This window comes from Electrophorus electricus, chromosome 26 (genome assembly GCF_013358815.1).
Source record: "Electrophorus electricus isolate fEleEle1 chromosome 26, fEleEle1.pri, whole genome shotgun sequence".
NCBI classification, from domain to species: Eukaryota; Metazoa; Chordata; class Actinopteri; order Gymnotiformes; family Gymnotidae; genus Electrophorus; species Electrophorus electricus.
This window is the reverse complement of record NC_049560.1, coordinates 6211695-6225758: the sequence shown is the minus strand read 5'-3', so window position 1 is coordinate 6225758 and position 14064 is coordinate 6211695. Positions and strand designations below refer to the sequence as shown.

General features: G+C 42.9%; 2 protein-coding genes across 3 annotated transcripts in view; one reads left to right on the top strand and one right to left on the bottom strand.

Moving 5' to 3' along the window:
- The window catches only part of LOC113585739 (arf-GAP with coiled-coil, ANK repeat and PH domain-containing protein 2-like), a 36238-nt gene extending 35445 nt beyond the window's left edge, over positions 1-793 (top strand). For both annotated transcript variants that reach the window (XM_027023429.2, XM_027023426.2), the window contains one exon: positions 1-793. This exon is cut by the window's left edge and continues 973 nt beyond it. The gene's annotated coding sequence lies outside the window, so the exon portion shown is untranslated.
- A 4770-nt stretch (positions 794-5563) lies between these two features.
- Positions 5564-14064, bottom strand: part of psmd1 (proteasome 26S subunit, non-ATPase 1) — a 33453-nt gene continuing 24952 nt past the window's right edge. Inside the window, exons 19-25 of the mRNA XM_027023430.2 lie at positions 13194-13296; positions 10950-11119; positions 10334-10426; positions 9923-10015; positions 8725-8898; positions 7718-7878; positions 5564-6126 (exon numbers count right to left, since the gene is read on the bottom strand). Coding sequence (XP_026879231.1) covers positions 7732-7878; positions 8725-8898; positions 9923-10015; positions 10334-10426; positions 10950-11119; positions 13194-13296 — 780 coding nt within the window. The 3' untranslated portion in view covers positions 5564-6126; positions 7718-7731. The remainder of the gene's footprint in view (positions 6127-7717; positions 7879-8724; positions 8899-9922; positions 10016-10333; positions 10427-10949; positions 11120-13193; positions 13297-14064) is intronic.

Below are 14064 nucleotides of genomic sequence, written 5' to 3'. Positions count from 1 at the left end.
TTGTGCTGTTCCTCCAACCTGCTATACAGGAACATGTCACTGCTCTCCGCAGGGGTTGGAGCTCTGTCAGGTCATGTAGCCGACTAGCACTCCACCAGCAGCTTGATTTATAAAGCAGACCGGTGCTTGGATCTGGTGCCTCAGCTCCACCAGCCCTGGAAATCTCCTCACTTGCCCCCTTGTGGACTGAGATAGTTTAATAGTTGTCAAGGCATTCTCAAATCTGCAGGCTGGTTTTCATGTATATACAGTATATGACAGTATGAAGATCAGTATTGTGGGATGCATGTTCTTGTGTTCATTAGGTTTAAAATGCTAGGTTTTTGGATAAGCCACTCCCAGAAGAATTGGGCATTGTCATGGAGGTTTAGAACCTGACTGAGCTGGGTTAGGGTGTTTTTGATGTCTCCCATTGCAATTATGGGGTGCTTTTAAAAGCACATGTAGTTAAGTCTCTGCTATATGTAGGCAAACGTAGCACACAACTGAATAAGTATGCATCATACATTTTTCTTTGTCTTACATGTTGTAAAGCATGTACATTTGTACATACATGTGCTTCTGTTTTATTTGCTATAAGTATTTCTTAAATAAGAAATAGTGGTACTTGAAATATTAATAAGCTTGTCATTTTGTTGTTTTGAGCTGGTTTTTATTAAATACTCTGCACTTCATAAGTATATGTTTAATGAGATTTCTAAAATGATGATGATAATTATATTCACTGCAGATGTTTTTTGAACATGAAACTATTTTCTGTATGATTTTTATAAAGCATTCTATCATGTTGGCATTATTGATCCAAAGGTTTTTTTTTTTGTGTCCTGACTTTCTGCAAAACCTTTCTTATGCTGAGCTTCTAGTTTATTGAATTACCCAACTTGAATTACATTGTCTATACACACTGTCCCGAACTTTACTCCACTGTAAATATTATCAATTCAGATTTTAATCTTCATTCATCTAGCATGCGGGAAATTGCCCACGTGTCTACACGGTGTAATGCAAAACATATTTTCTGATACAGCGTAAACAAAACGGTGCCTCTATGGTTGTCCTGGCATGCGGTCACTCTGGAGGAGAGACCTCACAGCAACAGCCTCCCCACAGTGCATCCCAGCGACGTCTCCATCTTGCAGCCCTAAGGAATGGTTTTAACAGCATACTCGCCTTTTTGCGGGGGTTCGTGAATATCTCTTGCCGTTGCTCCATTAGGTGTTGGAACTAAATTGCCATGTACAAATGCTGTATGAATATCACCCATATTAATCTATACTGCTTCAGTTTCCAAAGCATGTCGCAATTCATGGGAGAGGTGAAGTCGCTCTCTGACTCGCGCTGCACTTGTGGCTAAAGCTACGTTTGTGTTAAGTCAGTCTAGAATCGCAGCTGTGTGAAATGATGTCTGAGGGCATAATTTAGTAACATGCCCAGTTTGGAGCTACGATGGTAGGCTGTAGGAATATACATATTATGTAATGTTTTTATTATAAATGGACATGAAAACTGCACTTGGGTCTCTAAAGATGTTTTCACAGAGACCACATGAACAGGTAACGGCACTCAATCTTCAAACATTTACAGATATGTTTTCTATATAAAGAGTAACCGCATAAGTTGTGTGTGTGTTATTTTCATGGTCAATGGCCTAACTATACGAATAATAGATTTACAGTCGACTACTACTGTGATTGCTCGCATTCTCTCATCGCTATTGTCGTGTCATAGTTTCCTCGAAGAAGTCGGCTAGCGTGCCGCAGTACGCTTGCTGTGGCCAGGCCCGGTTCTGCCTCCGTCTGCCGTGTAACTGGTCCTGGAAAGGCAATGCAAGGGAAGTCTGTGGTCAGTTCCCCGCTGAGCGGCGGAGAGCCACCGCTGGAGCTCTTTTCCGTCCATAAAACATAAATGTGCACAAGAGCAAGGAGTCCAAGCTCCATTGATGTCATTCGCCCGAAGTTGCCAGAGGAGTTATGCTACGTTAGTCTGCACGCCAGCCAGTCCTCTCCAATGTCCATGTTAGTTGAAATGCTGCCACAGGTCCCACAGGGGACCTAGGCTTGTTATGGTCTAGTCAGTGTGTATAGATGCTCGTTTGAAACTGTATTAAACCTATGTTGTGTCTGAAGAAAATAAATCAATTTTCATCAGTAAGGTTTAAATGTGTTGACAATAAATGCAAGTGGAGCCAGGCTCCGTTTTTGGCCACTCCTGACTTCCAAAACCTGACAAAAATCTAGACAGTGACTGAACAACTATAAAACATTTTTATGTCCTGTCTTTCTTCAACCCCTCAGCCTAATGAGGTCTTACTGCAGTGTACCGAAGTGCTCTGTATACTCCCCCGTACAGAACTGTCTGAACTATTCTCAGAAATGACGATTTGGAATAGCAGAACACTCATTAGTTCACTGTAAAAGAATGACTGGCATTTTAATATTATGGAACTGTCAGCCACAAGGAAGCTAATTGGTCCTCTTTGTATTTTCTAAATGGTGATGAATGAACGTAGCATGAATAGGTGCTGTACCGGCCGAATTCTTTCACACCGCAACTCTCCATTTCTTCAACTAAGGGGAAGAAATTATGAACTTGTGTCACACTGAACCATCTACCAAGCTCTCTCCTTTTTTCTTTCTTTTCCTTGTTCTCTGTCCTGATCCATGCTGACTGTTTATTTCTGTAGTCCTGCTTCCCAGAATGGGTTGGCCTCCGTGTTGTGCCTCTCCAGGCACTTTTAAGAGCGGGGTCCCTTGGGACTCGTCCTCTACACCCCTGCACATGACCAGCAGGACACGGCGTCTGGAAAATCTGCCGCACTTCTGACTGAATCTGGTATCCAGCTGTGAGCTGTAACCTGCCAGCACAGGTTAGCCCAGACCAAGAAAGGCTAGTACATATCTTTGTGTTTCTCCTTCTCAAAACCCAATGATCTGATTCGATTCGTCTGGTCATTAAAGGTCATCAGGTGTTTTAGATATGGGAAAAAAAAATGCAGGGAATGAATGGAGCTGCTGCTATGTTGTGCAGTTTAGGCCTTTTTATCGTCAACACCCACAACCAATAGTTCAGCTTGCCATGGTCCATTGGCTATGTTTATTTCATCTAAGCAACACTGGATGCACAAGCTAAACTTTAAAATGCATTACGTAAGCTATCCAGTGACTGGTTTAATCATAGCTGGCTTTATCCTTTCAGCTTTATTTTTCATGGTCTGCATTGAACAGTAGTTCTTAGAAGAGGAAGTTTTAACACCTACTAATCTTAACACGTATGATTGCCTGAAAAGCCACTGAGGGACATTTAAAAATGGCCTGAGAGGATCTAACTGTGTCATCTGTTTGTATTATTGGTTCCAAAAATGTACTCCATGTAGATGCAGTGTAATGAAATAGGATTCAGAATGGGGGTGTGGAATGCCTCTGGCTTGATGTATGACTGGGTCTGTTATTGACTGTTCTGAACAGATTTCGGCCACCTGCAAAAACAGTGCACTGTTCTATGGGCACTGAGAGAATCCTATCAACATGGCTAATCCTTTAGATAAACTCAGAACGTTTCCCGGGTTTTCTCTTACACTCTTATGCAATTCTTGCTCAAGCCTGGCGCTGAGGCCTGGACTGCACTCCTCATCCCTCGATCATCCTTTGAAAAATGTAAGTGATAATATCGAAAGCAGCATGGTTATCATAATAGCTAAGTCAAACATACAATGTGGATGTGTAAAAGTCATAAGCAGAGTTGTCTGAAATTAATGACCCTCTGGTTTGAACCCAAATTCCCAGTTTCTCAAAGCAAATGCTGTCATTTGCTGGTGTCATGCCACATGTCCCAGTAAATGCAGTTCCCATAGATAGGGCTATGACACTTGGCCACACATAGCCGTAATAACACCTTATTTATAATATACCCACAAGCCCAGCCAAGATTCACAAACCACCCTGTTCCTTTGCTCTTGAAGGGTCATAAAAAGTGATTCCAGTCCAAAGGGCCGCCTTTTCATCAATCACCGCATCCAGCAAGTACAACAAACAGAAGGCTCCTGACCAAGGCCTGCACGCCTTCTCCCTAGTCTGCCTCACTTGGACTGGGCTGCTGATTGACCCAGTGGGAAGCTTGCTCATCGTAGGTTCCTCACTGCAGCTGCAGCAGACTGTGACTCCACGGAAGAGAGCGAGGCAGGTATGTGGGCCAGCAGCCTGACAGATAGGAGGCACCATTCCTCAGCTCTCTTCAACGGCCCTCAGGGTTGCCAGGGTGGCATAATGCAGACCCATCACCATCTATGGGCTTATCTTCATACAAGGACAACAATTTTTTTTAAGGAAGACCAATTCTTCCTGAAAATGGCTGAACACAAAGACAGCCTTCCAAGATAGTCATTAATTCAGCATTGCTGACTGCTGACTGTTGATAACCCAAATAAAATAACCTTCTTAGCCCCGCTTTGAACCGGCCACAACAGAACTGCTAGAAGTGCCTGTGTTTTTTTCCTTACCTGAATACTATTACAAGAGTGAGCTGATCCAGAACTCACTCTGGCAAAATATGATTAGATGGACAGGAGTCAGAAGACCCTGTTACTCTTCAACTTCACCATTTCTGATCAAAATAGACCTTCATGTCTTCTGTGTTACTCAAAGCAATTGCTGTGCAAATTTGCTCACGTTCTTGCCCAGAAGGGAACATGATGTTGGTGTCTCGCTTTTCTAATTAGAGAATGAGTTTCATGAATGGACAGATGCCTAAGAAAGGCTCTGGTTGCATATGCTGTTTCATGTTGGGCAGCAAACAAAACAACTCACAACGAATAACTCCCACAAGCTGACAAGTTTATTACACTACTGTTGAAGTGAAAGAAAAAACTTTTAAATCTCAGAACTGTTAATTGTGTTTCCAAAAAAAAGCATGAAGCTGTGAAGAATCAAAGGATACTCAAAATAGCAAGAGATAAGAGAAGGACAGATAGATAAATGGTGGGTGGAATGTTTTTAAAACATGGGAAATCAATACACTAGCACAACCTGGTCCTTTTATGGGTAACAGTTAACAGTGTGTTAAATGTGTGACTAAATGCTTCTGTGCATCTGACTAAAACCTGTCAGGTTAAAGAATGCATGATGGTGCAGGAATACACCCAGATGTTTTTGTTTAAAAAAAAAAAAAAAGAAAAGAAAAAAAAGTAACAATCACAGCACGCTGACATACAAAATCAAGATCCACTGTAAGTTAATTTGACACTTAAAATGACTTTCTATATGATCCATACCTTTGGTTAATTTAAGATCATACACTATCTGATCTGAACTGTATGTACATTCTGGAATAAATTCATGTGGTTTTATTTTTCTTGGATAATGAGATGTGCCTGGATTTACAATGACTGTTGAAATTACACTAATAACTCATACTAACTGGTTCTTGGAAACATTAAGGTTAATCTTAATCTCCTTTTAACATGACCAGTGAAGAAAATAAATGGAATGTATGTTTTTGCTTGTGGGAGTGGGAGTATGACAGAGACAGTAGCAAGGTAAATCAACTAAGCAAGTTCTTTTGATCATAATGGCCATAACTTACTGGGGCTTTAATTTACACACAAGACTGACACTTTAAACAAAATATGCTGTCCCATCTAAATGTAAGATATAAAACAATTTCAAATCATTAATTGTCCATTGGGAAGCTACTGAATTAATGAGTGAACCCTACCCTCAAAACCCATGCTTGTTCACTGAACAAATTTTAAGGAAAAATGAATAATTTTCACTTCTTAAATTTTTATTTCAGCAACATTCTAACTCAATTCCCCAAGCAGCCAAGACAGTGGTTTGGAGAAGCATACTGAAGAGCATACAGAACACACCGACAGAAGCCCAGAATGAACTCAAACCATTCTGGAGGGCTATATACACACTGTATGTGCTAACTAGCATGGAGGAAAAACACAAACACATTTGTCCAGCAGTTTGTTTTTGTTTTTTTAACTTTTTTTTATTGTAATAACAGAAAATGATAATGTAAAACATTGGCTATGAGGCCAGTTTGAGGAAGTAAACTGAAATAAGGCCTTGGGGGGGAGGACAGAACACAGAAGGGTGCTTGCTTGGATCCTAATGGATTCACCACCTGTGAGAGCAAAGGAAATCAGACACGGATTAATTTCTCTACACATCATAGAAATGCATCATTTTCTCAGAGTAAAATGAAGCTTACATTAAAACTGAAAAAAAGAAAAGATGGGGATTTAGAATGAGTTTTAACTAAAGATGGCACTGATCCCATAACACGCATTGGAATTGGTTCTAGGAAAAAAATCCTAGCGAATATTTGAAGAAAAATATTTAAGGAAACCGCCCGGATACCATGACATAATTAGGCCTGAAAATATTACAGCAGCACACCACAGGTCAAGCCAGGTTAGTTTCAGCTGGTTACACAACAGTTTGGGTGCAATTTATACACAGCTGCAGAGATTTAAACAATTAAAACTATTAGGTAAACAATTAAAACTGTTAATCAAATGCATATATCCATGTACTCCATGTGTGAATACTTGCATTGCATCATGTAGTTTTGATAACAGTTTGTGGAACAGGTCTATGATATTAAATTTATACATGATCCAACTGCATGAAAAGTGAAAAAACTGCTGAATTTTGGCTACGCTTAGGTTACAAACAATATCTTGTAATTGTCATTAGATTTACCACTGCAAATCATGAGAAGAAGAATGATGTCATTATTAAATTGTTGTAGAATTACAAGTGCATTCAGTACTGAGAAAAAGAAATGCAGACAACCTATATAGGCCTAGTGTAAATTTCAGGAGTCGGTGAGTGATACTACCATGCAGAGCAGAGACAAAAATCTGTTTTTTTTTCCAACAAATCAACCAAACCAAACCACAGTAGTTTTTCATGAAAAAAATATCGGCTTGGTATCCATATAGGGTGGCAATCAAATGCAAAGTCAGTGCAGAAAAATTTGTATTAATGCCATCTTTAGTATTAACCCTTAAAGTTGTGTACGTCTGTGTATGGCTAGAATGCAGACATAAAAGAAAGCACTAGAATCTGACTGATCCTTTGTTGGCTGGTCTGTTTTTCTTTCTTTATTATCTATCTAGCAAAAAACAAAACAACCCCCCCCCCCCCACCCCCCAAAAGATTAAGCAAAAGGTCCCAACAACATTCACTGTTAATGGTACTGGGAGTCCATTTTGGTAGGAGTGTGACGATAGTGAATAGGAGTGAAGCTGTGGGGCAGACAGCAGCTCTATGTGCACAACCAGGCCAGGGGAGGGAAGGGGAAAGAGAGGATCCAGAGAGCAAGAGGCCTCTCGTTCAGGTCCAGTGCTGATGACTCAGAGCTGCTGCCATTGCTTTCATTCCACAGGCAATGAAGGGTTCAGCCAGCTCAAAGGCCTTATGCTACTCTGCTTAACCTATCTCTGGACAATCTAAAGCAAACATCACCCATCTTCCAGAGAACAATGGCTGGGGAAATTACTGAACATACGTGAATCACACCATTGGGTACTGGGTGACATGGGTGTAGGGAAACTTCAAAACAGAGATACTACTCTGGGCTTCATAGAATGAGTTCCAGTAGAAGAAACTCAGAATTCAGAAGAAACTGAATTCACATTGGTGTTAAAGAAGGTTTTGGGGAAGAGGTAATGAGCTCTGCTTTGATGGTACTGTGGAGTTCTGCATACCTATGGGAGAACATTCACTCGTCTATGTACTCAAATGGCTCTGGGGCTTCTGGCTCCTGCTCCTCCTCTTCGATTTTGGGCCCGTGGGCGGAGACTGGTTCCACAAGCTCCTCCTCCTCTTCACTGGTGTCCTTTAGGATAATGATGCCACCCGTGTGCAACTAAAGGAGGACAGATTGAATCAGATCACTGTCTCCATTTTGTACAGAAAGGTAAGCGCTAGTCCCACTGGCCCAGCTCTGACCTGTGGGCTGGTGCCAGACTTTAGAGAGTCAGAGGAAGAAAAGGAGAAAGGGAGACACGGGGGAGGAAGAGAGGTGGGGGGCACGTATCCTCATGTTGCCTCCTGCAACCTCGCTCTCCTTTGCTGACACTTAGCTGTGTTACCATGGAGATAAGTACCCAGTCTCCACTCCAAAATGGTTGGAGCCCCGGTCCCATTATGCAGTGTTTAGCCTTGAGTTGGTGTTCTGAACAACCCCTATACCGCAGTGCTCAGCCCCTAGTACAGAGGCAGAGCCTTACGCAAGTCCACCACACTGTGTTCTAAAGGCCTTCTCAAAAATCTACACTAAAACAGTTATAAATGGTCAGTAAGTAAGGCCGTCTAACTGCTGACCTGTTTTTGTTTATCTACGCGGTATTTCTAAAAACCATGGAAGAGAAAGGCCTTCTAATGAAAGAGTGGAGCAGGGCCAGCGGGTATCTTTGTCAGACAGCTGACCTCCATGGCTTAAACCTTTACTCTGCTCTCATTTCTGTTTATTTGAGACCATTAGTGGAGTGTTGTCATCATCTCTGGAGGAGTCAGGTTGCATGTGGGGGATGACCCAAGTCATTATTTAGGGTGGAAAACTGTCAAACATTTACAACTGGCTAGAATCCAAGCAAGGCTTTATGGGCCAGAAATGAGAAGAGTCAATTGTATTTTTCTCCCCATTTAGTAAGAAAGGTTTGCATGCCCATTTGTGTGTTGGGTGGAGCAGGGCCAGGACAGACTCACTCACTGGTTTAAAGGGCTGGTAGCGGCAGTTGTCAGGCATAGCAAGTACACGGAGCTGGGCTGGCATAACCCGCGCAGGGTTCTCCAGCATCTGGAAGTTAGGCTCCTGTTCCTTCTTCTTCTCCTTTTCTTTCTCCTTCTCTTCATCTTTCTTCTCTTTCTCAGCCTCTTGGGTTTCCTGCTTCAAATACAGTGTGACAGAACTGCACATTAAAACAATGTGATCGGTAGGAGCTCTTCAATTAAATAACTTTTCACCAATTCATGCAGCTGTAATGGACCGGGGTCATGACAAACCGTCTGTGCTACATTAGTTTTGTTTAAATCTAATGAATCCAGCTTAGTTTCTGCAGTGTTCATGTAGCGTTTCAGTGAGGCTGCTAGAGTACTTGGAGGCCTTTGAAGTGCAGCAGTGTGTCAGAACCCTCAAACCTCTCCAGGGCTCGAGCGGGCAAAAGCATGTCTGACCAATGAGCCATGGCCCCCACACAGGCCCATGTGTGCGGGCGTGAACAAGTCAGTAAAGTCTCAAAGGAAAACGGGAAAGTGAAAACAGTGAAACATGATGAACGTCTGTTACGGGCAATTATAAAGCTGGATCGTTCAGATAAGAGATAGCCAATGACAAGATTATATAGAAGCTTAGACCTAATTCACTCAACTCAACTCAACTCAGCCAGACCCTGTGAGGCCAGCTTCAGTTTCCCCAGCTTGTCTCTGTAGGGGCCTTGAAAGCCTGCAGGCACAATTAGGTGCATGTGCACTTCCCCCGTGGCCAGGAGAACTCAACAGTGCTGACAGCAAATAAAGCCAATATTCTCAAATCTATCACTGAGAGCAATGGGTGGCCAGTTGGCAGTTTTGAGAGGGAAATGATGAAGCCATGGACTTGCCCTTTGACCTCTCGTTACACGCCACCGTCCAACAGCAGCAGCCTCTGCAAGCCATTAGCAAATCAAAGCCATTCTTCACCAGCAGAGCCCCACCCGTGGGCCTCTACTACTTTTCCATTTCATGAGAAGCTGTGCTTGAGGTGCAGACTCTTTTCTGCTTCAGAGCGTTCTCAAAACGTTCTCGCTCTCACACGCACGCACACATCAGCTGCAATGTGTGAGAGAGGGACAGAGCACAATCCACTGAAGGTAAGTACTGTGTGAGGCACAGTGAGGAACAGCTGTAGCCTCATGCAGAATTAAACATACCACTTCCATCTTCTCCTCTTCTTTCTCCTTCTTCTCTTTTTCTTTCTCTTTCTTCTTGGCTTTCGCGGTGATGGACAGAACAGCAGTGGAAACCTGCCAAAAAATAAAAGAACACAATGAGCACCAATCAAGGGAAGAACGTGAACTGACTTTAAACTCTAGCAGACCAGTAGACTTCATTCCATTTCATGTCTACGGGACTAAACAAGTCAGTAAACACATTGCCAGCAAAACTCCCAACTGTGGCTTTCAAGCACTTTGCACAAACATGTGGCAAACATGGGCTCAGCCCTGCAAAACCCTATACTCTTCACACACTGGTGTTTCCCTGATGCAATGCACCTGGCTGAACACTTCAGAAAATTTGCATTATTGGGGCTAGGCTAGAAAGCCCTACACTGCAGTCCTCACCTTCTCCTTCTCCTTCTCTTTGGGCACCTCCAGGGCAGGGGGATAGGCGAAGGTAGAGGGTTTGCAATTGGACCGGTACTGCACCTTGGGCATCTGGACAGACATATAGCACAATAAAACCCATCTTTCAGATGACATCATGCGAGTTCTACAGTGGCTACTGGGCATGACCTTAAGGCTAGCGCAGTGGAGAGAGAGCATTGTTGGTATATTGCAATACATTTAACTGATGCTTTCATACAAAGCATTAGATCAATTGAGGGTTAAGGGTATTCATGGGCCCACTTGGCAATGGTGGGGCTTGAACTGGCAACCATCTGATTACAAGTCAAGTACCTTAATCACTGAGCCACCACTACCCAAATGGTATATACCCTTCCAGTAAGATAACAAAGAACTAAAAGTGTCAGCTGACACAGGCTTGCTGGGAGCAGGTGTTTAGAAGTCACTTTAATAACCATACATAAAATAATTGGTGCCACAAGGAATTATATCACTCCCCATGCTTTTTTGTATTTGTCTAGTTTAAAAAAAAAAAAGGGTGTTAAAAGGCTTGTTAATTTAAAAGGGCAGCACACAGTGAACTAAATCTCAGAACAAGGCACTGCACGGTTACCTTCAGGTCTTTGTTGAGGCCAATGATGGCGGTAGGGGTGAAGGCCAGAGACAAAAAGTGAGAGAGTGGGAACCAGAACCAGAACTGGGTGAAGACCAGGAGCCCCACCACTGAGGGCATGTGTGTATGTCCAGTGCGGGACTGCAAGGAGATGGTCACATTACGGCCACCTGGGAGGAGGGGTGGTCACAGAGGAACGTGGGGTCAATGAGAGAGAGAGCGGCAGGATGGCGGGGGATGACAGAGAGACAGAGGCAGGATGGGGGGTGGGGGGGTGGGGGTGGGATTAAGAACCAAAAAGTTAATACCACCAACCTTAAGCCAAATACTTTAATTTGTATGAGACATTACTATTGTTCATCCTGCAACAGCAGATAAGATATGACAGGAGGGGTATTTTATCAGAACAATGGAGCTCTGAAGGCAGAGAACACTGCTCTCCAAGGGCTCTTCCTGTCTGGGTCCAGGGAGCAGGAGCAGAGAGTGAACTGGGCAATTAATGAGGGCTTACATGAAGGTCAAGGCTGAAGCTTAGCAAAGAGAAGCTAAATAACAGGCCACCCTCCATCAGGGTGGGGCGGGGAGGCAGGAAGGAGGTGTGGAGCTAATCATTAGAGGACAAAAGGGAAGTACTTTTACACTGGTGAACAGAACAAAAACAACACAATTTCATCTTTGGCCCCACCAGTCTGTAATCAAAGTCTGTACACCACCTCAAGCAGGGCAGTGTGGATGCTAAATCATCTGGATGTTTCCTGCTTGCTGAGTGCCCTCTGGGGAATAAACTGTTTGACTCAGGCTCTTGTCTAGTCAAGAGGCTACTTCAAATGTGCCGTGCCATTGAAACTACACACAGCCCAGTGCAGAGCACTGCTCTTCAGATTTCTGACGACTCATTCCTGATTAGTGCCAGATCATCTTGGAAAGAGAAAATTCCAAACATATTTACCAGTATGATCGCTTCTCCAAATTAACAGACCTCAAACAACCAGTGACAGTTTTTGAGAACTGCCAGATTTCCAAAGAATGCATTGTTAGCCTCTGCTAGGAGCAGAGCTGGGATAACTGACTGTTTTCATAAGGCAATGGGCACAATGTAGATTGCAAAATGTGGAGAGAAGGTTGACTGGGCATATTTACAGATGAACTAAACCTGCTTTAAATGATGCTCAAACTGGACGAGTGTCATTTGATTAGAAGTGAATATGAACTGCAGTTGGAATTGATCACAATTACAGAGAACAAAGGCATGTTCTGTGAAGTATTCGTAAGGTTCCATATTTTATTTATACCTGTAGGTTGTGCATTTAACAAGAGGACAGAGGGGTTGATGGTCAGGGTGAGGGGCTAAAAACAATCTCCATACTAGAGGTTGATAAGGGTGGGGCATGATGTGTTGGTAGTGATGGGGAGGACAGGGTGCAATCACCTTACTGATTTCATGCAAATCTCTCATCTCTTTCTCACAGCCCCAACCACGCAAAGATATTTTTGATAATGTCCCAGAGCTGTTCAGTACCAGTCAGCACTGTCTCACAGCCCCAAACCCAAACCTGCAAAGGCAATGGTGCTTATAGTGATGAGATGGGAGCAACATTACTGAACTACAAAAGATCCAAACACAAATGCAAAGAAGAATAGAGATGTTTGTAATGTACACTGGACTATTACTGCAGAATACTCTAGAGTCATCAACGTTTCTGCGTAATAGCATGCAGTTCTCTCAAATCTCCTTCATACAGACCACCTTGGGAAAAACCACACAGAACCCCCCATACACAAAGAGAATGCAGGCAAGCAAAAGCCTGTTGATGACTAAGCCATATAGTTGTTCAGGCTCACAGGGCACCGATACACATCAACAGAAGCAGCTCTTTCACACCAAAACACACAAACAGAACCCACCTCCACAGACATGCAACTAACTCATCGCAATGAAATCCCAGAGGACAAGGGAGCAGGGTATTCACAGTGAATCAGAAATGTGCTGAGATGTGAATTAATATTTTGTTCTTTCACTAGTGGGGCAAACAACCAAGCAGCATCTCAGTGCGAAACTGCATGTTGTACATCCATGTTACTGCTAAAAGGACATCTGGTGTCAGGCTAAGAAACCGATCCCTCCCTGCTCCGGTTTGAAATGTAAGCATTACAAATAACAAGCAATAACTGGTCTCAAGAAACGAGCAGATTCTATAAATTGGGGGAAAAAAACATTTTAGAACAGTTCACCGGAGTCCTCACCTGCATCAAGGATGCCCTGAGCCAAGATGGCTCCAAACTTGGCCATAACATCATCGTGCTTATCGTTGATCACCTTCGCATACAGCTGCCTGAACTGGTTGACCTATAAAGAGAGAAAGTGAATACTGCTTAAATCACAAGGTGAAGAGCAATAAACACCTCCATCAAACCACTGAAAAGGCTTAGTGCGCATGGCTAGAGCTAGAAATGTTTCACTTTGGGCCTCAGAGGGGTCAGGCCACTGGCATCCTGTCCACACTGGAATGACTAAATTATTCGGTACTAAACTTTTCCCAAGTGCTCCAGTACAATTCAGTGTTCCAAAATCATCAGCACAATAAAACAGAAGAGTGATCTGGTCAGGTAACACACATGAGCAATTTAAAATCTGGGGATCAAAACCTGATATCCTTTTTTGGCAAATAAAGAATTAAAGGTTTTTGGAGCCACTCTGAGATTTACCAAAAATGAATTATTATGGATCAGCTTTGTATAAAATTACAGGCCCATGCAGAGAGCGGGAGCACACTGCACACCACTACTACATGTAATGATGAATATGCAAGACTTACAGTGCATATGGTAAACAGGAGTTGCAAAACAATTGGTCTCCTCTTCCTATGTTGTCAACTCTGGATTCCAAATATTTAAAAATATCTGACTAAGACACTCCATTTAGCACGTGCCACACTATAACACTATGAGGCAACATCAAACAGGCTCGCCCATGCAGACAGGCTCGTCCACGCACAGAGCTTGAATTTCTCATTCTCCTCTAATGGTAAATACGGCAGTGTAATGCCATGGTCCTTACAGCAGTCTTTAAATCATTTTGTGGATCAATACTGCATGTATAAGCACTTCATATTGG